Source organism: Mustela erminea, chromosome 2, assembly GCF_009829155.1.
Source record: "Mustela erminea isolate mMusErm1 chromosome 2, mMusErm1.Pri, whole genome shotgun sequence".
Taxonomy (NCBI): Eukaryota; Metazoa; Chordata; class Mammalia; order Carnivora; family Mustelidae; genus Mustela; species Mustela erminea.
In genome coordinates this window covers 40370912-40397131 of record NC_045615.1, presented here as the reverse complement: position 1 = coordinate 40397131, position 26220 = coordinate 40370912, and the positions used below count along the sequence as shown (strand labels likewise).

At 36.5% G+C, this 26220-nt stretch overlaps 1 protein-coding gene across 1 annotated transcript; it reads left to right on the top strand.

Annotated features, from left to right (window-relative positions):
* TDO2 (tryptophan 2,3-dioxygenase) lies at positions 1–24412 on the top strand. Its single transcript, XM_032332697.1, has 12 exons — positions 1–118; positions 341–446; positions 1688–1778; positions 4133–4203; positions 6025–6152; positions 7754–7940; positions 9218–9325; positions 18734–18845; positions 19660–19717; positions 21236–21315; positions 22061–22151; positions 23825–24412. The coding sequence occupies exons 1-12, from the start codon at positions 27–29 to the stop codon at positions 23976–23978; spliced, it is 1278 nt and encodes a 425-aa protein (XP_032188588.1). The 5' UTR covers positions 1–26; the 3' UTR covers positions 23979–24412.
* The last annotated feature ends 1808 nt before the right edge of the window (positions 24413–26220 follow it).

The window sequence follows — 26220 nt, the reverse complement described above, 5'->3', positions numbered from 1 at the left end:
CAGCTGGAGAACATCTGGGAAGGTCAATGATATCATCGTTCCAGAGTCAAACTTCAGTGCTTCACAGACGGTGCATTTTCACCATGAGTGGGTGCCCATTTTTAGGAAACAACTTTGGGTGAGTATTTACCTCTATTTGAAGGATGGTCAGGATCTTAGAAATGCCAAGTAAGAACACTGCAATTTCTGAATTTCCAAAACTTTCAAAATTGCCATCCTTCTTCTCTTGTTAAAAATCTCCTCCAAAATCAATTAGCGAGAGAATTTTCTTCTCTCATATTATTAGTTATTATGCTTTCTCAAGATCTCCTGTTTTTCTTCTCCCTTATTAAATCTGCAGAGGGGCTTTTAAAAAATTATCCATAGAAGGCAATGAAGAAGACAAATCACAAACCGGTGTGAATAAAGCCAGCAAAGGAGGACTTATTTATGGAAACTACCTGCACGTAAGTGGTAGAGCTTAGCTTTCACGGTTAGGTGCTAAATTCTGCAAAGTGACATTTTCATGTTTTGGATGTTTTCTTTTGTTTTTCTCAATCACCAAAAAGTTTTCTGGATGTAAAGACACAGATGTATGCTTTTCGACTTTTGTTAGCACAATTCAGGTGACTCCTATATGAAAACTCACCTCTCTGACAGAGGTCCAGTCCAAGCAGAGTGCAGAATCTTAAGCAGAAGAGCGTAAATGATAAGATAAAGTGGAGATAACTGGCAGACATTGCACAGCTTGCATAGATAGGACATGGTCTGTATATCCCAGCCTGGATAATTACAAATGTATCCAAAAAGATGATGTTTTTTAAATCCCTTATTGGAAAGTAGAAATGTTGAAGACACATGTTTTTTTGAAATCATTAGTAAATGCAAGAAGAATATTACAAATGCAGTATTTGGAGATCATAAATGTGGCCTGTTTGTCTTCTATATTTTTTAAAAAGTGAAATGTTTGGAGCCTTTGGTGCTTTCATTGATGGGTTTCTAAGGATGAGCTGATAAAGAATGTTAAAATCTTCTTAGAATAGGTTCTTTGGGGTATAAAACAGTAGAAGATTAAACAGTGAGTTAAGTAAGTTACCAAGCTTTTATCATATTCATTTCAAGAGATAAAAGGGTTATGATTTCTCGTTGAGTACAGTTGTATTTGTTACATAGAATCCTACCCAATACAAGTTGTTCTGAAAAGAATAAAAATCATAAATTTAACTCATTCTTTATCATTAAGACTCATGAATTGTTTAAAAGATAGCTTCTAGAGAATTTGGGAATTTGGAGATTTTTTTTTCGATATTGTATTCTACTTCTTATTGAAATTGATTAAAAATAAGATTTACAATTTCAAAATTATTCTTTTTTAAAAAATTTTTCAGCTTTATTGAGATATAATGGATGTATAACATTGTGTAAACTTAAGGTATATAACATGTTCATTTGACACACTTATATATGGCAAAATGATTATCACCATAACATTAGCTAACATCTGCATTGTATCACATAATTACCATTTCTTTTTTGTGGTGAAGACATTTAAGACCTACTCTCTTAGCAAGTTTCAAGAATATAATAAAGTTTATTAACTATAATCACTGTGCTGTACATTAGATCCCTATAACTTGTCCATCCTATAACTGGAAGTTTATACAAAATTAGTCTGTCTTTTTTTGTTGTTTGTCTGTTTTGTTTAAAGTTGGAAAAGGTTTTGAATGCACAGGAACTTCAAAGTGAAGTAAAAGGAAATAAAATCCATGATGAACATCTTTTTATCATAACTCATCAAGGTAAGTTGCACAAAAGATTAGATGGTAACTATTCCACAGGCATTTCCCCACGATAATGAGGAAAGCATGCTGAAAGATCAAGGAATCACTTCCCTTAGAAATGCTTCAGAATATTTTGCTGCCGGGTAAATTCTCATAAGGCATCCCTCTAGAATTTGTAACAGTCTTCTTTATGTTACTTTGCTGCTAATTGGATCAGGTAGAACTTTAGCTCTTAAATCCAAGGGAACTTTCTATCTCTTGGAATTCACAAGGAATTTGCAAGATAAGGTACTGTTTTTAAGCTTGGAACTTTAAATCAAAGAGTGTGTGGGTGGCTCAGCTGGTTGAGTGACCAACTCTCAGACTCCTGATTTCAGCTTAGATCATGATCTCAGGGTTGTGGGAGGGAGCCCCACATCAGGCTACTTGCTGGGTGGAGAGTCTGCTGGAGATTCTCTCTCTACTCCTTTCTCTGCCCCACCCCCTCCCCCAAAATAAATAAACTATTTTTAAGAATTAGACATTCAAATTTATTGTGACTTTACATAATTATATATAGATCTAGTACTAAACAAAAATATAAAATTTGTCTAAAGTGTGCATTTATTCTCTCCAGTCTTCTTACCTCTGGGCAGTGGTTTTTAATGTTGCAATCCATGATTTCAGGAGTTTGGAAAGTACCTGACTCATTGAAATTGTGTGCAGGATTTCATGAATATGTGTCTTAAAGAGGTCTGTGACCCCAGCATATTAAGATTTACTCTAAGATTGTTGGAGGCAGGGACACCTGGGTGGCTCAGTGGGTTAAAGCCTCTGCCTTCGGCTCAGGTCATGATCCCAGGGTCCTGAGATCAAGCCCCACATCGGGCTCTCTGCTCAGCAGGGAGCCTGCTTCCTCCTTTCTCCCTGCCTGCCTCTCTGCCTACTTGTGATCTCTGTCTGTCAAATAAATAAATAAAATCTTTAAAAAAAAAAAAAAAAGATTGTTGGAGGCATAATAGTGTCCTCTGTCTGACCAGGTCCAACGATTCATACTAGTCAGTGCTCCATTTCGAGATGTGTTTTCTTTCCCTACCTGTTCTTTGTGTCTTTTCCTCAAATGGTTGCTTGCTTCACTGACTGGTTAAAATGATCAGGTCCTTGGAGTAAAAAGATGAAGGTGGAAAATAATTGAGTTGATGTATCACCTCTCCTGTTTTCATGTTAACATTTTTATTGGTGATTTAGACTAAGACAAAAATCAATGGAAGAGTAATCATGGCAGGGTAGCACATATTTGGAATCAGAAAATTGTTTAGACTCCTCTCTCTACCACTGTAAATTTATGTGGCCTTGGTCAGGTTTCTTGAGCAATAATTCTCTTTCTCCATCTGTAAAATGGAGACAATTATTTTATCTTCTTATTCATAGAGTTTTGTGAAGATAAAATGAGCTCATGTGCATTGAGCACTTAGCCCAAGGAGTCTTGCACAAGATAAGCATACAACAAATGGGAACTACCATGATTTGATAAGGAGACTGTCCTCTCACCCTTCAGTTATGGCTCATGGTCAGTGGGTCATGGAACTAGGCACACAAAGTTAAACCTGAATAAAAAGATACAGAAACCGATGAATAAATATTTGATTTTCTCTTGGTCCAAATATGAAAATTAGATTCCTGGAAGTCTTCTTAAATATAATTTAAAATTATGATCTGATTCCTCCACTTAGCCATAGCCTTTACCCGTACAATAGCACCAAATAGAACGCACCAGATATCTCTAACATTTTTGATATTCTATGCTCATCTAATGACTACACTGGCTATTTAGTTCATTTATTCATAAAATGATCACCCAATGTTTATCTTATGCAAGCACTGTGCTAGGTTACTCAGGGAGTTAAATAAATACAATGAAGTTTTAGACTATTCACAAGCTTGTCCTCTCCATAATATTCTAAGCATCCAGAAAACAAAGTTTTGTCATATTCTTCAGGTTAGTGATTATTAATATCTCAGTATGGAATGGAGATGAGTGTCACTTCTGCTTTCCCATAAACCTCCAGCTTCCACACAGGAAATTGGAAGTAGATTATGTGCTATATCTTAAAAGACCTAGACAATTTATTTGTTGAAAGAAGTCAAAATAATAATAATGAATATGAAGCATATAGAAAACATGGTTGGCATAGTAAAACATTCAATGAAAGAAGACTATCATAACATTAACAGTAGTATTTGTTTGTAGTATAAATATAATATTATATTAGCATTTATTGTTTTAAAATTACATTTATTTCTTTTTTGATGTGTTGACTTTGTCTTTTATATAATTATGGTAAAAAATGCTACCATAACTTTCAACTTGACCATGGTTTTTCTCATTGCAGCTTATGAACTCTGGTTTAAGCAAATCCTCTGGGAATTAGATTCTGTTCGAGAGATCTTTCAGAATGGCCATGTGAGTTCTCATGTCACAATGTTGGATTTATACTTTTTTTGGGGGGAATGTAGAATACTGTTAATTAGTAAAACTTATGACTAAATGATGGAATTATTACTTAATGGAAACATTTAAAAAACCTTTCTGAGTGGACAAGTGTGTAGTCATACTTTTTCAGTGCCTGTTACCCTAGAGCTACACATTGCTTTAAGATTCAAATTTCAGTTTCAGTCCTCTTGTTTAGAACTCGATTTTTTTTTTTTTTTTGCCCTTAAAGAAAGTTGTTATATATGATGGTAGATTGCCAAAATAGCTAATATAGATCCTTTAAATAATAGGTACCAGAATTATATTTCGTGTGTGTGTGTGTGTGTGTGTGACTGTGTGTGTGTGTGTGTGTGTGTGCGTGTTTTCTTTCAAGATGTTATTTCTAACGAATACTTGCTATGGGGAGATAGGAACAATGATGAGGAATGTGAAACAAAAAGAAGAAGAGAGTGGTAGAAGAAAGAAAAAGAGGACACCTGAGTGGCACAGTCAGATAAGGGTCTCCTCTCTGCTCAGGTCATGATCCCAGAGTCTTGGGATGGAGCGCTCTCCCCACTTATGTTCATGGCCACTTTGAGGCTCTTGGTAAAAGCAGGTTTATCCAGGTGTTGTTGGGTCCGTTATCAAAGGAGCGAGACTGACATGAAGTTAAGGTTTAACAAGAGTTTTATTTTATGCCAGGCATCAGGAACCAGACTGACCAGCCAGGGCTGCCTCTGAAGAGAGTGACGACCCCTTGGTCTTACAGGCTAGTTTTATAGGGTACATCCGCAGACCTTTACATATGTGGCTTTGGCTGATTGGATGTTTCCACCTGTCTGGCCTTGTTTTAGGTGTTGTGTTTTAGTAACAGTTACAAAGAGCAGTAACTGCCGAGGCTTTATTAAACAACAAAATGTCTACCCAGGCAACATGGAGTCACTACAGCTAAGTAGGCCTAGGCAGGCCCTAGGGGTTTAACAGGTTTTAACGTGGAATCGGCCCCAACAGTGTTGCTTAATCTTCACCCAGAAGTTGCCATGTTTCCTCCACCTTTATTCCTCAAAGCCAACTAAGAGAGAGATTTACTTTGACATCAGTGGCTATTGTGTTCCGAAATTGGCCTCTCATTTGCTTCCATATAATTTTCTCTTTTTAAAGAAATAGAAATGACTCCTCTTTTGCAGACAGTCTTCACACACAACTCAAAGTGGCTATTAATTCCATATATATTTATGGAAAATTTTTTTCTATTTTTTTTAATTAAATTTATTTATTTTCAGCATAACAGTATTCATTTTTTTTTCACCACACCCAGTGCTCCATGCAATCCGTGCCCTCTATAATACTCACCACCTGGTACCCCGACCTCCTACCCCCCTGCCACTTCAAACCCCTCAGATTGTTTTTCAGAGTCCATAGTCTCTCATGATTCACCTCCCCTTCCAATTTTTCCCAACTCCCTTCTCCTCTCTAACTCAATTTTTAATTCCCATGTTTCTCTTTAAAATAGAGAACTTTAAAAGTTTGGGGTGTCTGGGTGGTTCAGTGGGTTAAGCCTCTGCCTTTTGCTTGGTCGTGATCTCAGGATCCTGGAATCTAGCCTCACATCAGGCTCTCTACTCAGCAGGGAGCCTGATTCCTCCTCTCTGTCTCTGTCTTCCTCTCTGCATACTTGTGATCTCTGTCAAATAAATAAATTAAATTAAGTTAAAATAGAGAAAGTTCATAGAGGTACACTGTTGTTGATAGTCTATTGTATCTCCCAGAAAACAGGATTGATTACTTGATGTTTCATTTCTTAACCATCAGGTCAGGGACGAAAGGAACATGCTGAAGGTTGTTACTCGGATGCACCGGGTGGCAGTGATCCTGAAACTACTAGTACAGCAGTTTTCCGTCCTGGAAACCATGACACCCTTGGACTTCAATGACTTCAGGTGTGGACTGGTGGCTTTGTAAGAAGGGTGATGGACATTAAGGAGGGCACATGTTGTGATGTGCACTGGGTGTTACATTGAACACTACATCAAAAACTAATGACATTCTAGGGGTGCCTGGGTGGCTCAGTGAGTTAAGCCTCTGCCTTCGGCTCAGATCATGATCTCAGGGTCCTGGGATGGAGCCCTACATGGGGCTCTCTGCTCAGCAGGGAGCCTGCTTCCCCCCGTCTGTCTGCCTGCCTCTCTGCCTACTTATGATTTCTCTGTCAAATAAATAAATAAAATCTTTAAAAAAAGAACAGAAACTAATGACATTCTATATAGAGACTAACTGAACATAATAAAAAAAAGGCAGCAGTGGCGTTTACCCTTTCATTCCTATGGGGTAAAAGAGGAACATGTGTTCTGTGTAAAAAGCCTGTCCCACTGCAAACATGAAGGAGACTTAATCACAAAACATTTGAGTTAATAAAAGTTAATAAAAATATTCCTTCACTCACTTTTACATATGAACATAATATGATCGATTAATTTCAATTGATTGTTGTGTGCCCTGTTTTTATCTAAAAAGGATTTTACGCTTGATCTTACCCAAAGGTTGAAAAGCCATTAAAAAGAATTTTAGATAACTTATCAAAATGGCAACATCACTGACACAAAACATCTAACTAAATTTTTAAAAATTTCAAACTAAAAATAAAAGAGAAACAAGAGTTGATAGGAAACCTGTCAGCAAAAGTGTCAATTTAAGTTATGGATTGAACTATAAATGTTAGCACTGCATTTCCAGGTAGCCAAAGCCACATATATATATATATATATATATTTTTTTTTTTTTTAAGTTTTTTTGTACCAAAATCATAGAAGAGCTTTTCTTAAGAACATTGGGTCCATTTAATCATGTAATAGGCAGTGTTTCAAACATGTGTGATAGTCAAGTAGAAATGTAGTAAAATTCCTTCATAGTGGTTTTAAAAAATTGAAGTCTTAAAACCAATTAGATGAAGGAACCTTAGAAGGATATAAGAGTCTGGGTGACTGTGGAGTGAAAGTAATAACATTTTTTGAGTGCTTATTTTGCGTCAGGCAATATCTCATTTGTTTTACTGATAATATCTCATTGTGTTCATAATGACGCTAGATAGTGAAATCAATGATGATATCCAAGAATATAACTTTTAGGAGGGATTGAATCTGTAAAGAATCTTTTAGTACTATAGAATAGGAAATATTGCACAATGTCCACATGTCTTTATCTCAGGAAAAAATTAGTACACAAACACTTAAACATATATGTGTATATATGTATGTGTATGTTTATGTATACACATATGCACATGCATATATGACATTTCTCACACTGTGTACACACTCCATCTTTAAATTGATTAATTGACAGCAATAATGATGTTTTGGAGGCTCAATTTTCTTTCTTCAGTAAGATCAAATCGCAGGTCCAACTCTAGACAGTGGTGTCCCTGTTCTTGGTGATACCTAAGAGAATAGAACTGATGACCTCTCAATAGAAGAAAGCATAACAGTGATTTACAATGTCAACCCTCCTCTTTCTCTTCTCTTGCCTTCCTCCATTTATCCAGAGAGTACTTATCTCCAGCATCAGGCTTCCAGAGTTTGCAATTCCGACTCTTAGAAAACAAGATAGGTGTCCTTCAGAGTTTGAGGGTCCCTTACAACAGAAGACATTATCGTGATAACTTCAAAGGAGAAGATAATGAACTGCTACTTAAGTCGGAGCAAGAGAAAACACTACTGCAGCTAGTGGAGGTACATACTCAAATATTATCTTTGAAGTCTTACTCCCCGTCTTGTTAATTTAGTTTCTGTTAGATCAAAATTTTAAAACTGAAGTGTTTTGTCACATTCATTGTAAATTAAAGCAGAAGAACTTATAAAAATACTTAAACTCAACTAATTAAAATATTTAAAATATAAAGAACTCTCCTGAGAGTTTCAGAAATATTTATATAATCAGCTGTGTTAATATTTAATAACTTCATCTTATAAAAAATAATTCTTTTAAGCAAGCCTACTAAACCACATTTAATTAGCTGATTTTTAAGCTGAGTGTAGTTAATTATTAAATGAGGTTTACTTCTTTAAAATATTCCATTATTGAACAGTTCTACACATTGTGTATTTTTCTCAATTAACTTAAATTACGAAGAGTATAGTCTTCAGAATTTGTTCTCTTCATAACTTAATTCCCTATGGGTCTATAAAAGGTCTTAAAGGATTACTGTTTCTTCATAAGTAAATTATTAAATAAAGATTATATGGTCCTAATTTCCTTCACAAGAGGTTTTTCTTGGTTTTGTTTTGTTTTTTGTTTTTTTGTTTTTTACATTTGCAAATTAACATTTTCTTTTAGGGACTTCTACTCTGCACACTAATCCCCTCAGTATTGTAAATGTGGATTTAGGTCAATACATTGTATCTAATGCCAGAACAGCTCATAAAGATAGAGGAAGAAAGAATCACAAAGCTGATTTCAAAATGAAAAATAGGTTAAATAAGAATCCACAGAGATGCATGAATTTGGTTTCATTTTTACATTAAAAAAATCTTGTATATGTTCACTCTCCTGAAATTAAAGTACGTTTTTTAAAAAAGTCTTATGGACTCTTAAAATAATCAAGTTATTAATTGATTTCAAATTTGCTAAGTATACCATGTTCCTACATCCTTCAGCTCCTAAGCCATAAGGTATTTTGAGAATAAAGCAGAAGACTTCATTCAAACAACATTTAGATATGTTCATAGATTTATAGAACAATGTTAGGATTTCTGTAATAATCTATTTCTTAACAAATAAAGAGAAAATACTTATCGATATGATTGCTTTAAAGATTAAAAAGTGAAATATAATAAATTGCTATTCTTTAAATGAAATAGAAGGGAAACATAATATTTACATACAAAAAACATGTGACAAATGTTTCTGAAAATTAAGAAAATTTCCTGTTTCAAGTTTGTAGATGTTAGGCTCAATGTATTTTACATATTTTAAATTTTATAATTTATTTACTTAAAAAATACTTCAGGCATGGCTGGAAAGAACACCAGGTTTAGAGCCACATGGATTTAACTTCTGGGGAAAATTTGAAAACAACATTGTGAAGGGCCTGGAGGAAGAATTCACAAGAATTCAGGTATTTATGATGCCATAACTAAATATAAGTTTATAACAGATGAAATATCGAGAATTTAACAAATCTCCAATTTTCTCTTAAACTTCCATTTTCCTTATATTCTTTTCCTTTCATAAATGTATCTGTAAGAAATAAATTACATAATAAATTTTATTTTATTTACATATCATAAAAACTAAATTAAGAAGTTCATTATAGATAAGATTTTGTTTTTGATAAATATATCAGATTAATAGACCTTTTAACTTGTATGGAAAATTTCGTATTGTGACCAATTCTAGACAGAAGTAGGCTCACAAAAGACCAGTCAACCAGATATATTTAACCATATAGTTTTCCCAGGACCCATACATATTTGCAGGGCCCTTCCTACTGGCTCTCAGTTCAAATTTCTTTCATCTTAAGAATGTTATTGTTGATTCTTCATTTCTCATCTTCTCTTCATGACTACATTTCTTGAAAGAATTGTTCCAATTCTATATCTGGAGAGGCTGCATCAGGTAGTACTTAAAGCTGGAACTTTTAAGTCAGTCACCCTGCATAGGTTCAAGTTCCAGCTTTACACCTTAACGACTGACATGGAACTTCTGTTACTTAAACTCTCTTCGCTTCACTTTCACCAATAGGAAAATAGGAAGTAAGAGTATCTTCCTTGTAGAACTATTATGAGCATTAAGTTAGGTGAATATCTGTTGGGTATTTAGAACATGGTTAGTGTAGGTATTTCTTTATCATCTAATCCTCAGCCCAATCCAGTCTGTCTTCTTGTCCCCTCATTGACAGATGGCCTCCAGGTATATAAATCCGATGGCCATTTTCATTTTACCTCATCTCCTAGTGGCATTCAATAATGACTACTTATTCTTTCTTGGATATTTTCTTTCCCCTTGGTTTGGCATGACATTGTTTTCCTTTAATTCTCTGGCCCTTATTGTCTTGATTTGTCCCCTTTACTGGCTCAATTTTCTTCTCCGACTGATACATGGTGGGATTTCCCAATGCATTGGCTTAGACGCTTTTTCTTCTCTCTCTGTACTCTCACCACATGAACACATTCATACCCACTGTTTTAATATCTGCTTCTAAACCATAACTCTCAAACATTCATCTCCAGCATAGATAGCTCTTTAAATTTCAAATTACATATTTCACACCCTACTTTATAATCTCCTCCTGGTCCTCTCAAAAACATAACCATAAAACCACACTTAAAAAATTCTCTTCTCCTTCCATGCTCCTATCAACTTAGTCTTCTACAAATTGAAGAAATTTTTCCCTTACAAACCACCTAACTTGTCAAGTCTGCAATGTATAATTGATCACTGGCACCTCCCTCTTCCTCAATCACTTCTTCAACTTATCACCAAATCCTACAAATTTCACCTTCTGAATAGCTCTCAGGTACCTCCATTTTATCTATCACTCTTAATCAAATCCAAACTGCTCTTGTTTTTCACCTGGTCTCGTAATTTCTCTAAACTATCCTTACTTCTCCCCAGTAGGACTCCATTCCAATTTATTTCACATACCACAGTTTAAGCAGTCTTCTCAAAATGCAGAACTGATCACGTTCTGCTTTTGCATGAAACGTGTTTGTTCCTCCTTATTGTTTTTTTAACAGTAGGTATTTTATTTCTTAATTTTTAAAAATTTTAAAAATTCTTATTAACATATAATGTATTATTTGTCCCAGGGGTACAGGTGTGCGAATCATCATGCTTACACATTTCACAGCATTTCCTTCTTATTGTTTTTAAAATAAAGATAAAAACCTTTAACATAGCCTTTCTTTTTTTTTTTAATTTTTTATTTTTTATAAACATATATTTTTATCCCCAGGGGTACAGGTCTGTGAATCACCAGGTTTACACACTTCACAGCACTCACCAAAGCACACACACTCCCCAATGTCCATAATCCCACCCCCTTCTCCCAAACCCCCTCCCCCCAGCAACCCTCAGTTTGTTTTGTGAGATTAAGAGTCACTTATGGTTTGTCTCCCTCCCAATCCCATCTTGTTTCATTGATTCTTCTCCTACCCACTTAAGCCCCCATGTTGCATCACCACTTCCTCATATCAGGGAGATCATATGATAGTTGTCTTTCTCTGCTTGACTTATTTCGCTAAGCATGATACACTCTAGTTCCATCCATGTTGTCGCAAATGGCAAGATTTCATTTCTTTTGATGGCTGCATAGTATTCCATTGTGTATATATACCACATCTTCTTGATCCATTCATCTGTTGATGGACATCTAGGTTCTTTCCATAGTTTGGCTATTGTGGACATTGCTGTTATAAACATTCGGGTGCACGTGCCCCTTTGGATCACTACGTTTGTATCTTTAGGGTAAATACCCAATAGTGCAATTGCTGGGTCATAGGGCAGTTCTATTTTCAACATTTTGAGGAACCTCCATGCTGTTTTCCAGAGTGGCTGCACCAGCTTGCATTCCCACCAACAGTGTAAGAGGGTTCCCCTTTCTCCGCATCCTCGCCAGCATCTGTCATTTCCTGACTTGTTGATTTTAGCCATTCTGACTGGTGTGAGGTGATATCTCATTGTGGTTTTGATTTGTATTTCCCTGATGCCGAGTGATATGGAGCACTTTTTCATGTGTCTGTTGGCCATCTGGATGTCTTCTTTGCAGAAATGTCTGTTCATGTCCTCTGCCCATTTCTTGATTGGATTATTTGTTCTTTGGGTGTTGAGTTTGCTAAGTTCTTTATAGATTCTGGACACTAGTCCTTTATCTGATATGTCATTTGCAAATATCTTCTCCCATTCTGTCAGTTGTCTTTTGATTTTGTTAACTGTTTCCTTTGCGGAGCAAAAGCTTTTGATCTTGATGAAATCCCAATAGTTCATTTTTGCCCTTGCTTCCCTTGCCTTTGGCGTTGTTCCTAGGAAGATGTTGCTGCGGCTGAGGTCGAAGAGGTTGCTGCCTGTGTTCTCCTCAAGGATTTTGATGGATTCCTTTCTCACATTGAGGTCCTTCATCCATTTTGAGTCTATTTTTGTGTGTGGTGTAAGGAAATGGTCCAATTTCATTTTTCTGCATGTGGCTGTCCAATTTTCCCAGAACCATTTATTGAAGAGGCTGTCTTTTTTCCATTGGACATTCTTTCCTGCTTTGTCGAAGGTTAGTTGACCGTAGAGTTGAGGGTCTATTTCTGGGTTCTCTATTCTGTTCCATTAATCTATGTGTCTGTTTTTGTGCCAGTACCATGCTGTCTTGATGATGACAGCTTTGTAATAGAGCTTGAAGTCCGGAATTGTGATGCCACCAACGTTGGCTTTCTTTTTCAATATCCCTTTGGCTATTCAAGGTCTTTTCTGGTTCCATATGAATTTTAGAATTATTTGTTCCATTTCTTTGAAAAAGATGGATGGTACTTTGATAGGAATTGCATTAAATGTGTAGATTGCTTTAGGTAGCATAGACATTTTCACAATATTTATTCTTCCAATCCAGGAGCATGGAACATTTTTCCATTTCTTTGTGTCTTCCTCAATTTCTTTCATGAGTACTTTATAGTTTTCTGAGTATAGATTATGTGCCTCTTTGGTTAGGTTTATTCCTAGGTATCTTATGGTTTTGGGTGCAATTGTAAATGGGATTGACTCCTTAATTTCTCTTTCTTCTGTTTTGCTGTTGGTGTAGAGAAATGCAACTGATTTCTGTGCTTTGATTTTATATCCTGACACTTTACTGAATTCCTGTATAAGTTCTAGCAGTTTTGGAGTGGAGTCTTTTGGGTTTTCCACATATAGTATGATATCATCTGCGAAGAGTGATAATCTGACTTCTTCTTTGCCGATTTGGATGCCTTTAATTCCTTTTGTTGTCTGATTGCTGAGGCTAGGACCTCTAGTACTATGTTGAATAGCAGTGGTGATAATGGACATCCCTGCCGTGTTCCTGACCTTAGCGGAAAAGCTTTCAGTTTTTCTCCATTGAGAATGATATTTGCGGTAGGTTTTTCATAGATGGCTTTGATGATATTGAGGTATGTGCCCTCTATCCCTACACTTTGAAGAGTTTTGATCAGGAAGGGATGCTGTACTTTGTCAAATGCTTTTTCAGCATCTATTGAGAGTATCATATGGTTCTTGTCCTTTCTTTTATTGATGTGTTTTATCACATTGACTGATTTGCGTATGTTGAACCAACCTTGCAGCCCTGGAATAAATCCCACTTGGTCGTGATGAATAATCCTTTTAATGTATTGTTGAATCCTATTGGCTAGTATTTTGTTGAGTATTTTCGCATCTGTGTTCATCAAGGATATTGGTCTATAGCTCTCTTTTTTGGTGGGATCCTTGTCTGGTTTTGGGATCAAGGTGATGCTGGCCTCATAAAATGAGTTTGGAAGTTTTCCTTCCATTTCTATTTTTTGGAACAGTTTCAGGAGAATAGGAATTAGTCCTTCTTTAAATGTTTGGTAGAATTCCCCCGGGAAGCCGTCTGACCCTGGGCTTTTGTTTGTTTGGAGATTTTTAATGACTGTTTCAATCTCCTTACTGGTTATGGGTCTGTTCAGGCTTTCTATTTCTTCCTGGTTCAGTTGTGGTAGTTTATATGTTTCTAGGAATGCATCCATTTCTTCCAGATTGTCAAATTTATTGGCGTAGAGTTGCTCATAGTATGTTCTTATAATAGTTTGTATTTCTTTGGTGTTAGTTGTGATCTCTCCTCTTTAGTTCATGATTTTATTTATTTGGGTCCTTTCTCTTTTCTTTTTTGATAAGTCGGGCCAAGGGTTTATCAATTTTATTAATTCTTCCAAAGAACCAGCTCCTAGTTTCGCTGATTTGTTCTATTGTTTTTTTGGTTTCTATTTCATTGATTTCTGCTCGGATCTTTATGATTTCTCTTCTCCTGCTGGGCTTAGGGTTTCTTTCTTGTTCTTTCTCCAGCTCCTTTAGGTGTAGGGTTAGGTTGTGTACCTGAGACCTTTCTTGTTTCTTGAGAAAGGCTTGAACCGCTATATATTTTCCTCTCAGGACTGCCTTTGTTGTGTCCCACAGATTTTGAACCGTTGAATTTTCATTATCACTTGTTTCCATAATTTTTTTCAATTCTTCTTTAATTTCCCGGTTGACCCATTCATTCTTTAGAAGGATGCTGTTTAGTCTCCATGTATTGGGGTTCTTTCCAAACTTCCTTTTGTGGTTGAGTTCTAGCTTTAGAGCATTGTGGTCTGAAAATATGCAGGGAATGATCCCAATCTTTTGATACCGGTTGAGTCCTGATTTAGGACCGAGGATGTGATCTATTCTGGAGAATGTTCCATGTGCACTAGAGAAGAATGTGTATTCTGTTGCTTTGGGATGAAATGTTCTGAATATATCTGTGATGTCCATCTGGTCCAGTGTGTCGTTAAGGCCTTTATTTCCTCGCTGATCTTTTGCTTGGATGATCTGTCCATTTCAGTGAGGGGAGTGTTAAAGTCCCCTACTATTATTGTATTATCGTTTATGTGTTTCTTTGATTTTGTTATTAATTGGTTTATATAGTTGGCTGCTCCCACGTTGGGGGCATAGATATTTAAAATTGTTAAATCTTCTTGTTGGACAGACCCTTTGAGTATGATATAGTGTCCTTCCTCATCTCTTATTATAGTCTTTGGCTTAAAATCTAATTGATCTGATATAAGGATTGCCACTCCTGCTTTCTTCTGATGTCCATTAGCATGGTAAATTCTTTTCCACCCCCTCACTTTAAATCTGGAGGTGTCTTCGGGCTTAAAATGAGTTTCTTGGAGGCAACATATAGATGGGTTTTGTTTTTTTATCCATTCTGATACCCTGTGTCTTTTGACAGGGGCATTTAGCCCATTAACATTCAGGGTAACTATTGAGAGATATGAATTTAGTGCCATTGTATTGCCTGTAAGGTGACTGTTACTGTATATGGTCTCTGTTCCTTTCTGATCTACCACTTGTAGGCTCTCTCTTTGCTTAGAGGACCCCTTTCAATATTTCCTGTAGAGCTGGTTTGGTGTTTGCAAATTCTTTCAGTTTTTGTTTGTCCTGGAAGCTTTTAATCTCTCCTTCTATTTTCAATGATAGCCTAGCTGGATATAGTATTCTTGGCTGCATGTTTTTCTCGTTTAGTGCTCTGAAAATATCATGCCAGCTCTTTCTGGCCTGCCAGGTCTCTGTGGATAAGTCAGCTGCCAATCTAATATTTTTACCATTGTATGTTACAGACTTCTTTTCCCGGGCTGCTTTCAGGATTTTCTCTTTGTCACTGATACTTGTAAATTTTACTATTAGGTGACGGGGTGTGGGCCTATTCTTATTGATTTTGAGGGGCGTTCTCTGAACCTTCTGAATTTTGATGCTCGTTCCCTTTGCCGTATTGGGGAAATTCTCCCCAATAATTCTCTCCAGTATACCTTCTGCTCCCCTCTCTCTTTCTTCTTCTTCTGGAATCCCAATTATTCTAATGTTGTTTCGTCTTATGGTGTCACTTATCTCTCGAATTCTCCCCTCATGGTCCAGTAGCTGTTTGTCCCTCTTTTGCTCAGCTTCTTTATTCTCTGTCATTTGGTCTTCTATATCACTAATTCTTTCTTCTGCCTCATTTATCCTAGCAGTGAGAGCCTCCATTTTTGATTGCACCTCATTAATAGCTTTTTTGATTTCAACTTGGTTAGATTTTAGTTCTTTTATTTCTCCAGAAATGGCTTTTATATCTCTCGAGAGGGTTTCTCTAATATCTTCCATGCCTTTTTCGAGCCCGGCTAGAACCTTGAGAATTGTCATTCTGAACTCTAGATCTGACATATTACCAATGTCTGTATTGATTAGGTCCCTAGCCTTCGGTACTGCCTCTTGTTCTTTTTTTTGTGTTGAATTTTTCCTTCTTGTCATTTTGTCTAGATAAGAGTATTTGAAGGAGCAAGTAAAATACTAAAAGGATGGCAACAACCCCAGGAATATATGCTTTAACCAAATTAGAAGAGATCCAAAATCGTGAGGGGGGAGAAAGGGGATAAAAAGAGGTTCAAAAGGGGAGAAAGAAAAAAAAAAGAAAAAAGAAAAAAAAAGAAAAGAATTTTTAAAAAAAAGAAAACAAATAAGAAAAATATAAAAAAGAAAAAATATATATATTAGATAAACTGGTTAAAAAACGTTAAAAAAGAAAAAGGTAAAAGTTAAAAAAAAAATTTTACCAGAAGGCGAGAAAAAAAATAAAAAATGAAAAAGAAAAAAATTAAATTAACTGCAAGACTAAAAAAAATCATTGGGAAAAAGCCTTGAGTTCCGTGCTTGCTTTCTCCTCCTCTGGAATTCTGCTGCTCTCCTTGGTATTGAAATCGCACTCCTTGGTAGGTGAACTTGGTCTCGGCTGGATTTCTTGTTGATCTTCTGGGGGAGGGGCCTGTTGTAGTGATTCTCAAGTGTCTTTGCCCCAGGCGAATTGCACCGCCCTTAGCAGGGGCCGAGGTGAGTAATCCGCTCGGGTTTGCTTTCAGGAGCTTTTGTTCCCTGAGCGCTTTCCGTAGAGTTCCGGAGGACGGGAATACAAATGGCGGCCTCCTGGTCTCCGGCCCAGAGGAGCCGAGAGCCCAGGGCCCCACTCCTCAGTGCGCCCTCAGAGAACAGCGCCAGTTACTCCCGTCTGCCTGACCTCCGGCCGCGCTCCGAGCTCACCAAGCCTGTGACCGGTTCAAGGTAACACCGAGCTGTGAGCTTACTGTCGGCTCTGTCTCTGTAGCCGGCTTTCCTGTTCCAATACCCGCAAGCTCTGCGACACTCAGACACCCCCGATCCTTCTGTGACCCTGCGGGACCTGAGGCCACGCTGACCCCGCGTGGGCTTCGCTCCGGTTTAGCCTCTGGAGCGATGTCTCTCAGCGGAACAGACTTTTAAAAGTCCTGATTTTGTGCGCTGTTGCTCCGCCGCTTGCAGGGAGCCGGCCCCTCCTCCCGGGGTCTATCTTCCCGTCGTTTTGGATTCACTTCTCCGCCGGTCCTACCTTTCAGAAAGTGGTTGTTTTTCTGTTTCCAGAATTGCTGTTCTTCTTCTCTTCGATCTGCCAATGGATTTTCAGGTGTTTGCAATCTTTAGATAAGCTATCTAGCTGATCTCCGGCTAGCTGAAGCAGTCTCAGCCTGCTACTTCTCCGCCATCTTGACTCCTCCCCCCTAACATAGCCTTTCTTCAAAGTGATTGATGATCTCATGTGGCCCAACCATATTGAATTTCTTTAAGATGAATTTAGTTCTTTAATTTATCACCGCAGAATCTTTTTCATGTTATTCTCTGGGCTTGAAATATTCTTCCCCAGATAATTCGTTCCATTCTTCAAGTTCAAGGAGAACTTCTTCAGAAAGATCTCCCCCTGGGGCGTCTAGGTTGTGCAGTCTGTTGAGAATCCAACTCTTGATTTTGGCTCAGGTCTTGGTCTCAGAGTCCTGGGATCAGGCTTTTTGCTCAGCAGGCAGTCTGCTTGAAATTCTTTCTCTCTCCCCCATCCCCGGCCCTCTCCTTGCACTCTCTCTCTCTCTTTCTTTCTCTTAAATAAATATATCTTTACAAAAAAGATCTCCCTTGACCTCGTGACTACTGTAAGTTATCATGGCATTATATGGCTCCTGCTTTGTACTGTCCACACTTGCAATGTAATGACTAGGTGATTATTTGTTCAATGTCTTATTCCCACCAGATGATGTACTGCATGAGATCAGGGAACTCAATTTTTGCTCACGATTTTATCTCTATTACCTTAGCATGACATTTACTAAATAAATGAGTAATTAATTGATAATAATGTGCTTACAAGTTCTCACCACATGAGTGATTGTTCAAACTAAAAATAATTGACTTAACTGATTTTTGCTTCAGCTGAATTGAGTTGTAAGTAAAAGATATGTAGTAGGCAGAACTATAAGAATTTCTTTAAATGAATCAATAGATAGCAAATGAAAAAATATCTGAGGGTGGAAAAAGTCTAAAAAATCATACTTACAATATATAATACTGAATATAGAATTTTAATTGGATAGTTTTTTTGACTAGAAAGTCTTATTTTTTCCTAAGTGAAATTACTTTACTTTCTGTTTTAAAAAATAGCTGTCTAAAATTAGAACATTGTCAGTCACTTGTAGTTATCTGCAGTTTTGCCCATCTGAATACATTTCTCATGATATTTATGAAAATAATATTTGAGATTAACAAGTTATATAAATGAATAGAAGGATAGAACCAGTAGGAAAAAACCCATCTCATAAGTTACAGTTTCCAAGTTGTATTAGATGATGTGGTAAATATTCCAAGTGCACCCTTTCTGCTCCTGGTGAGTCTATTTCTCAGAAGACATGTTTTCCGAAATAAGAATCTATGAAATAAGAATTCCCTTTTTGGGGATATTAATGTGATATCTTCCTCCAAGGCTAAGGAAGAGTCAGAAGAAAAAGAGGAACAAATGGCTGAGTTTCAGAAACAAAAAGAGGTGTTACTCTCCTTATTTGATGAGAAACGTCATGAACATCTCTACAGTAAGGGTGAGTATTTTATTCTAAGGATCCTTTCCCCAGGATGTATGACTATGAGATCAAAATATCAAATCTTACATGCGGGAAATAAAATGAAAATTTATATTACACTCATAGAATCAAGAACTGATTTAATTTTATCTGTTATAACCTTAAGTGGTAAGTTTATATGCCCAATCTATCTCAAAGATGTAGTCAGAAGATTTCATAATATGTGTCAGACATTCAGGATACCAGGAGAAATCAGATATGATTTTGCAATTTAGTTCACAATGTAATAGACATGGAAATGAAGAAAAGCAGTGTAATTGTAAACAGTACAGTAGTACAGAGCAGAGGAATAAGTATTATGAGGGCAAGGGTGGCTTTGCAGAGAAAATCAGTTTCCCAAGGAGACCAGAGAGAGCACATATTTAGACTTTCTAACATAATTAATGTAAGGCTATTATTTTCTGAAGTTCATTGACCAGTGTTATCAATGCCTTCATATTTAACTCTTCTTTTATATGTTTGAAAGTTTTGTGTTCATTAGTATTTGGAACTTTCATTACAAAGTATTTAATGGTTGTACTCCTTGAAGCCAAGTAGTTTATATATATATTTATATATATATATATATATATATATATATATATGTTTTTTATATATATGCATATATAGATATACATAATAGTTTGATTTTTGAATCTACAGAATAAAAAATTTAACCTGAAACATTGTTTTCTAAAAAAATATAAAACTTAATTATTTAAGGTGATGATACCAAATTAATATGACTTCCCTAAATTCCTCATTAAATTGAAACTCACTATGTATCCTATAGGTGAAAGACGACTGTCATACAGAGCACTTCAGGGGGCCTTGATGATCTATTTTTACAGGTAAAAGCAAAATAGAAGAGTATAACAGAAGCTGAGGAGTGGGTACAGATAATGTATCAGGTATAAAGCTTATAAACTGCAATCATAGTTGTAAAAAGTCATTAAGTTTTGGAGGGAAGCTTAGAAAATAATTGTGAAGATTCATTAGTTTTTGTCTTTTAGATATTAAGAGTATAATTTTATCCCTATAGTGGATAGAAATATACATATATACACCCACTAATTAATTAAATATCTTTTTTATTAAATTCTACAGTATATTATATGACATTAAGTGTCCTAAACTGCCAAAGTTTAATCAACCTCAGAAACTGTCACAGAATATCTTCCATCGTTAAACGATGTTGTAGTTATTTTTGTTTTATGAAATTAAAAAAAGTAGATAAAGTGGAAACAACTTTATAAATTGTTATCTTCTTTATTTTGCAACTTCAAGTAAAATTGTCCTCACTGTCTAAAGTGCATGAGGTGTCCTTTAAATGTCCATTTACTCACATTCCATGTGTATGAAGGCCTCATCTTCATGCTTCATAAATTAAATGTGTCAGAACAATGGAGAGCACTCTAGCAAACATTCAAAACAAAACCAAAACAAAACCTCTGTTTATTGGACCTCTTGTATTTATTTGAGTTTTTAATCTTCCCAAATTCCGGGGCGCCTGGGTGGCTCAGTTGGTTAAGCATCTGCCTTTGGTTCAGCTATGATCTCAGGGTCCTGGGACCGAGTTCTGAGTCAGGTTCCCTCCTCAGCACGGAGTCTGCTTCTCCCTCTACCCCTCCCCATGGCTCGTGTCCTGTCTCTCTCAAATAAATAAAATCTTTAGAAAAAACTTCTCAAATTCATTTCTTCAGAAACATCCAGAAAACATTTTTGACTCTTTTCCTAAAATCCTGCTCAGTTATGCCTCTCAAGTTTATGTATCTGAAGCAGAAAACGTACTGTGAGTATTGAATAAATGGATGAAGAAAGAAAAAAAAATATCTATTAGAGGAAATTAAAAGCAATTTTTGTTTTTGAGTTTTTCCTAGAAGAAGCTGTATTTTTATTTGAGAGACAGAGTGAGAGAGCATGCACAAGTTGAGGGGAGGGGCACAGGGAGAGGGAGAATATCAAGCAGACTCTGTGCTCAGCATGCAGCCAGGTGCAAGGTTGATCTCAGGACTCTGAGATCATGACCTGAGCTGAAACCAAGAATTGGAGGCCTAGCCAACTGAGCCACCCAGGCGCCCCTATGTCTACCTTTAATGAGAATCAATGTTGGGTGTGATTCTGCCTGGTCACTTCACATATATTACATGGAATATTCTACGCCCTTTAAACAAATGCTCTAAGTTGAGTAATGGTATCCTCATTTTTGAGATGAAGAAACTAAGTTTGAGAATAATTCAGGGCTGCTCTAGGTCTCAAGAGGCAAAGTTGACATTTGTTTTCAGAGCCAACAGATTATAAAACTCATGGCCTCTGAACACATTGGGTTTGCTTCAGTAGATTTCTTTTCATGATTATTTCTTCTTTAGGGAAGAGCCTAGATTCCAGGTGCCCTTTCAGCTGCTGACTTCTCTCATGGACATAGACACACTCATGACTAAGTGGAGATGTAAGTCTCCCCACCCCTTCCAGCACTACCACCTCAACCCCAGTAATCCTTCCCTCCCATCCTGTTCCTTTATTCCTTTTCTTCATCTGTCTGCTCTCCTTCCCGCTATCTTTTCTTTCCCCCTTTGTGGGTGAGTGAGTTTGTTTTTTTGTGTTCTGTCTTTTTTAAATCAACCCAACATTTATTCTCTCCCAGGGCCATTTACCCATTATACACAACGAGCATAGTGCCTAAGGCCCAGACTCTCTGTGGGAGCCCATGAAAATGTTTTATTTAATAATCAGAAGAAAAAATTAAATTTAGGTTAAGTAGAATGTCTTCATATATAATCATAACTTATTCATCTTTATGCCAATGCAATTTTAAAATATTCATATATATATATGTGTGTGTATATACACATATATATGTATTTTTTCCTTTAAATGGAGGAAGGGACCCCTGAAGGCAAAGGCAGTGAGGGCTTGTGAAAGTCATAATATTGCCCTTCTCTTCCCTTGTTGTGTCCACAGGCTGGTCCATCATTATGTTGGATGGAGTCACATGCATATAGCCTGAACCAAGTCGGGTGCCAGGCAACCTACTGGTCTCATCTGGCTCTCACATGCAAACCTTCCATATGGCTAAGTGATAAGGGCTGAAGGTTTTCTCAGAAGCAATAATCATTACCAACCCCTTGTTTTTAGAAAATTGTAGAACTAATGGCAGAAAAATATCCATGGAGTTAATCTGTGTGTTTGCCTAGATAACCATGTGTGCATGGTCCACAGAATGCTGGGTAGCAAAGCTGGCACTGGTGGGTCCTCTGGCTATCAGTACCTGCGCTCAACAGTGAGGTAAGATGGGGGAAATTCACCTGTTTTTCTTGCCAGAATCGCTGATTTTTGGTTTCTCTACCTACATTATCTAAGAAATGTGATTTATACTTGCTTCCATCTGAACTCTTGACAACACATTTATACTGGTTATATTAAGGTATTCGTATTAGAGAGGTCATTTAAAAAATCCTTAGTTTTGGAACTTCATAATTCTGATCCTGAGATGAAAAGGGGCATGGTACCTGTGGTCGCACGACTTGTGAAGATATGAGAGAGTTCATCCAGGGAGGAACATTTCCAGAAGTTCAGATTAGATTCAAACAGTTATCATTTATTCCACTAAAGTCCTCTTGCCTGATGGATGACACAGCTGAAAAATAGTTTCTTGATTTCTGGTATGACTCTATTTTATAAAAACTACTTCCATTTACTCCAGAGAGTTCCCAGAGGGTGTTTACAAAGAAACAGGTTGAGATTTATTTAGCACTTAAAACACATTAGAGAGATTTATGGGACATTTATATTGTTAATTTATTTACTGTTTCCAACATTATAGATGGAGATAGAGATAGTTGCATACATATGGAAATCAGGAAACTTACAAGACCCCTCGGAAAGGGAGAATCAGCTCAAGAACAAATTAGATATTCACACTTAGTCTCCAAAATTCATGTTGCACGTGGTTTTCATTCCTAATGTTTCTATAAGATTGACAGTTATAAGACATGCAGGTTCAATTTTTCATCCTTTTTATACATTTTCATTTTCCCTAGGGACAAACTCAAGACTAAACAACTTATAAAATTCATTGGTTTGAATTTTCATGATCATCCCCTATTTTCTCTTTCCCTGGGGATAAATTCTGTAAGCATGAAACAGTAAATGATTGTACCACATGGACCTATATATACATCAGTGGATGGTGGGAATAATGAGCACTTGCAACATTTCTAGTGTTCCATTGTCTCATGAAGTCTTCACAAAGGCCTGATCAGAAGAAGGGGTTGTAGTTTTTATTTTACAGGGTCTGGAACCAAGACACTGAGATTTAGACAACTTGTTCAAGGTCACATGGGTTTGCAAGTTAGAGAGCAGAATTTGAGCTCTCATTCGACCTCAAAGGCAAATGCTCTTTCTCTATAAAACTGCAACAGTTAAAACAGTTGACTAACACACACAAGAGTGATTGTAAATGTTAAAACCACATTTGTAGATATTTACTAGGAATCCAAGTTGGCATTTCAATCTATTAATCCATTCATGTCAGTTACTTGACAGCTACTTTTCAGGTGGGAAATATTTTCTAAGGAACAACTAGGAATTTTGTATGCTTAAATGTTTTTGAAATTTTGTATATCATCCTTTCAAAGTCAGAAATAAGAACATACCCTTATCTTTATGAAGGTAGCATGACAATCATAAGACTCTGGGTTTTAGTCTGAACCAGCCTGGTCAGGATCAATGAAACACATAATATTGTTTTATGGGCATGAACTTTGGATGTGGAATGAAAAGGAAGTGATCTTAATGTTAATATTCTTTGACTCCTTAATATTACATGTATAATATGCACAAAATATAATACATAATGTATAATGAAACATAATATTAAATACTAAATCATTATCTGAGAAATTTTAAATATTTCATGTCAATAAATCTGCACCCTCTGTATATTTGTGTTTTTCCAGTGACAGATACAAGGTGTTTGTAGATTTATTTAATCTTTCAACATATCTGGTTCCCCGACACTGGATCCCGAAGATGAACCCAAGTATTCATAAGTTCCTTTACACGGCTGAATACTGTGACAGCTCTTACTTCAGCAGTGATGAATCGGATTAAAATAATCTGCAAAAATCTATGAAGACATCGATTTCTCAGCCTGTCTTTTTAAAAATTTTCTATGAATTTTCATGATACACAAAGAGTCCTACTGTAATATATGTATATATATAGGTAAGCACTGTGGTGCTCTGACTTAATCCTGTAAATAATTCTATTAACTCATTTTTGTGATAGTATAAGACTAAACATTAAGATAAGAAGTGAATTCAATTGAACGGTAACATTGTACATAGAAGATTTTCCTATTGAAACTCAGTGTCCCCTTATACCTTAGTATAGCCACTTAACACAATCATTATCTCATTTCATAATTTAATGGGCTTGTAAACTTCAGCTATTTCAAGTATTTTATGGAGTGAAATGTATCATTGTGTACAAAGACTTACACACAAAAAATCTGAGAAATAATAAGAATCAGCCTCTTTTCCATATATTGTTTTGGAAACGTTGCTTGTATTTATTGGGACTCTTGATGACCAAGGGCAGAAATCTACCTGAAGTTTGCCTATATGGGACTTGCTGGACAATTCCACTAGCTTGAACAACTGGGAGGAGCCTGGGGATGGAGCCAGTTCCTGGAATACTATATTCCTGGAACACTTGGAGGAGACTTTATGTCTCCTCTCTTCTTTTCTCTAAGAGACTTTATGTCTCATCTCTTCTTTTCTCTTCTTGGCTTTATTCTTCCTTGCTGTAGGCCAGCTCCTTCCTCAAGCAAGGTCCCAGCTCCCAGCACCTCTGGACCAGAAAGTCAAAGGTGATCTTCCTAGCCCTAGCAGTTAAGTAGCAGGACTGAAGTTGGGAAAGAGTGATAGTTCCTTTAATTGAAGAATGTTGTTTCCAGAAGAGAGAAGAGAAAACACACTAAATAGTGATTTGGTTCATTTCTAGTAACAAGTACACGATTAAGAGTTTAGATCAGACAGGAATTTTATTCTTTTTCTAGATTGGCCTGGATATTGGCAATACTTAGCTGAATTTCTTTTACAAACAAGTGCAAAATTTTATCAAAGGAATCCAAATGTATATCAACCTTGACCTGGGGTGATTATAAGCAAGCAGCAAATTCTTGATGGAATTGAACTATTCTTTGGTCTCAATTATAAGTTTCTTCTTATGAGGATCATGTCATCTAGTTTGTCTCTGGATAAACAATTTCATATAATTGCTTTTACCTATAATGCCCTGTGTATGTGTGTGATTGTGTGCGTCTGTGCATGTGCACATGTACAGAGTGCCTGAGAGTGTCTAAGCTGAAAAATACAGAGACAAGTAACATGGTGGCTAAAGACAATGGCTTCGAAATCAGTGAGCATGGAAACAAATTCTGGCACTGCCATTTATTAACTATCCATTCTAGTACAAATTCCAGTTTAAGCCCCAGGATCTATCTATATGATGGGGATAAAAATATTTATCTCAAAGGGCATTTGGGTGGCTCAGTTGGTTAAATGTCTGACTTTGGCTCAGGTCATGATCTCAGGGTCCTGGGATGGAGCCCCATGCCCAGCTCCCTGCTCAGAGGTGAGTCTGCTCGTCCTTTTCCTTCTGCTTCTGCCCCTTCCCCAACTTGTTCTTTTCTCTGCCTCTCTCTCTCAAATAAATAAATAATATCTTTAAAGAAAATACTTACCTCAATCTTTACTCATCTCATGAAGTAATAAAAAAAATATGCTAATAGATGCTCTGTCACCAAGATGTCTTGGAATCTTAGAATAAATGCTATTTGTCAAGGTTTATTCTAACAGACTAAATGATTTAACTTAACTCTTTTTATTTTTATTTCTTGGTGTGACTAAACTAGATAGTTGTAAGAGTTTTTTTTCCACCCCCCCAAGGGATATATCAGTAATTCTTAATGTAAAAATCAAAACCATTTATAATGCCAGTTACTACCCTTGCCCCACTCAAACTTGCTTCTAGTGCTAACGATCCACTTTAAGTTATAATTTTTAAATAAGTCACAAAGTCTGTGTAAGGTTGCCTAATTTAGTATTCACTTTGAGATCTTTGTGAAATAACATCCAGGAACATCTTGACGATTTTCATTATGACTCCTAACTATTATGTGTATGACTCCTAACTATTATGTGAAAATCTCGCTGCTTTCCCTTTAGCCCCACTGGGGAAATTTCAAGTAGCTTACTATGGTTGGAGCACAGCATATGTCCTCATAGAACAGCAGAGATTGAGGCAAATAGGTAGAAAGGAGCTTCTCTATGAAAGGTCATTCAAAAGA

What these genes read in the sequence shown, in the direction of transcription:
- TDO2 (XM_032332697.1), top strand. Translation starts at nt 27, where the DNA reads ATGATATCATCGTTCCAGAGTCAAACTTCAGTGCTTCACAGACGGTGC. An exon ending in TTTTTAGGAAACAACTTTGG is followed by an intron (nt 119 to 340) that starts GTGAGTATTTAC and finishes TTAAATCTGCAG; the next exon opens with AGGGGCTTTTAAAAAATTAT. An exon ending in ACTCATGACTAAGTGGAGAT is followed by an intron (nt 21,316 to 22,060) that starts GTAAGTCTCCCC and finishes GTGTTTGCCTAG; the next exon opens with ATAACCATGTGTGCATGGTC.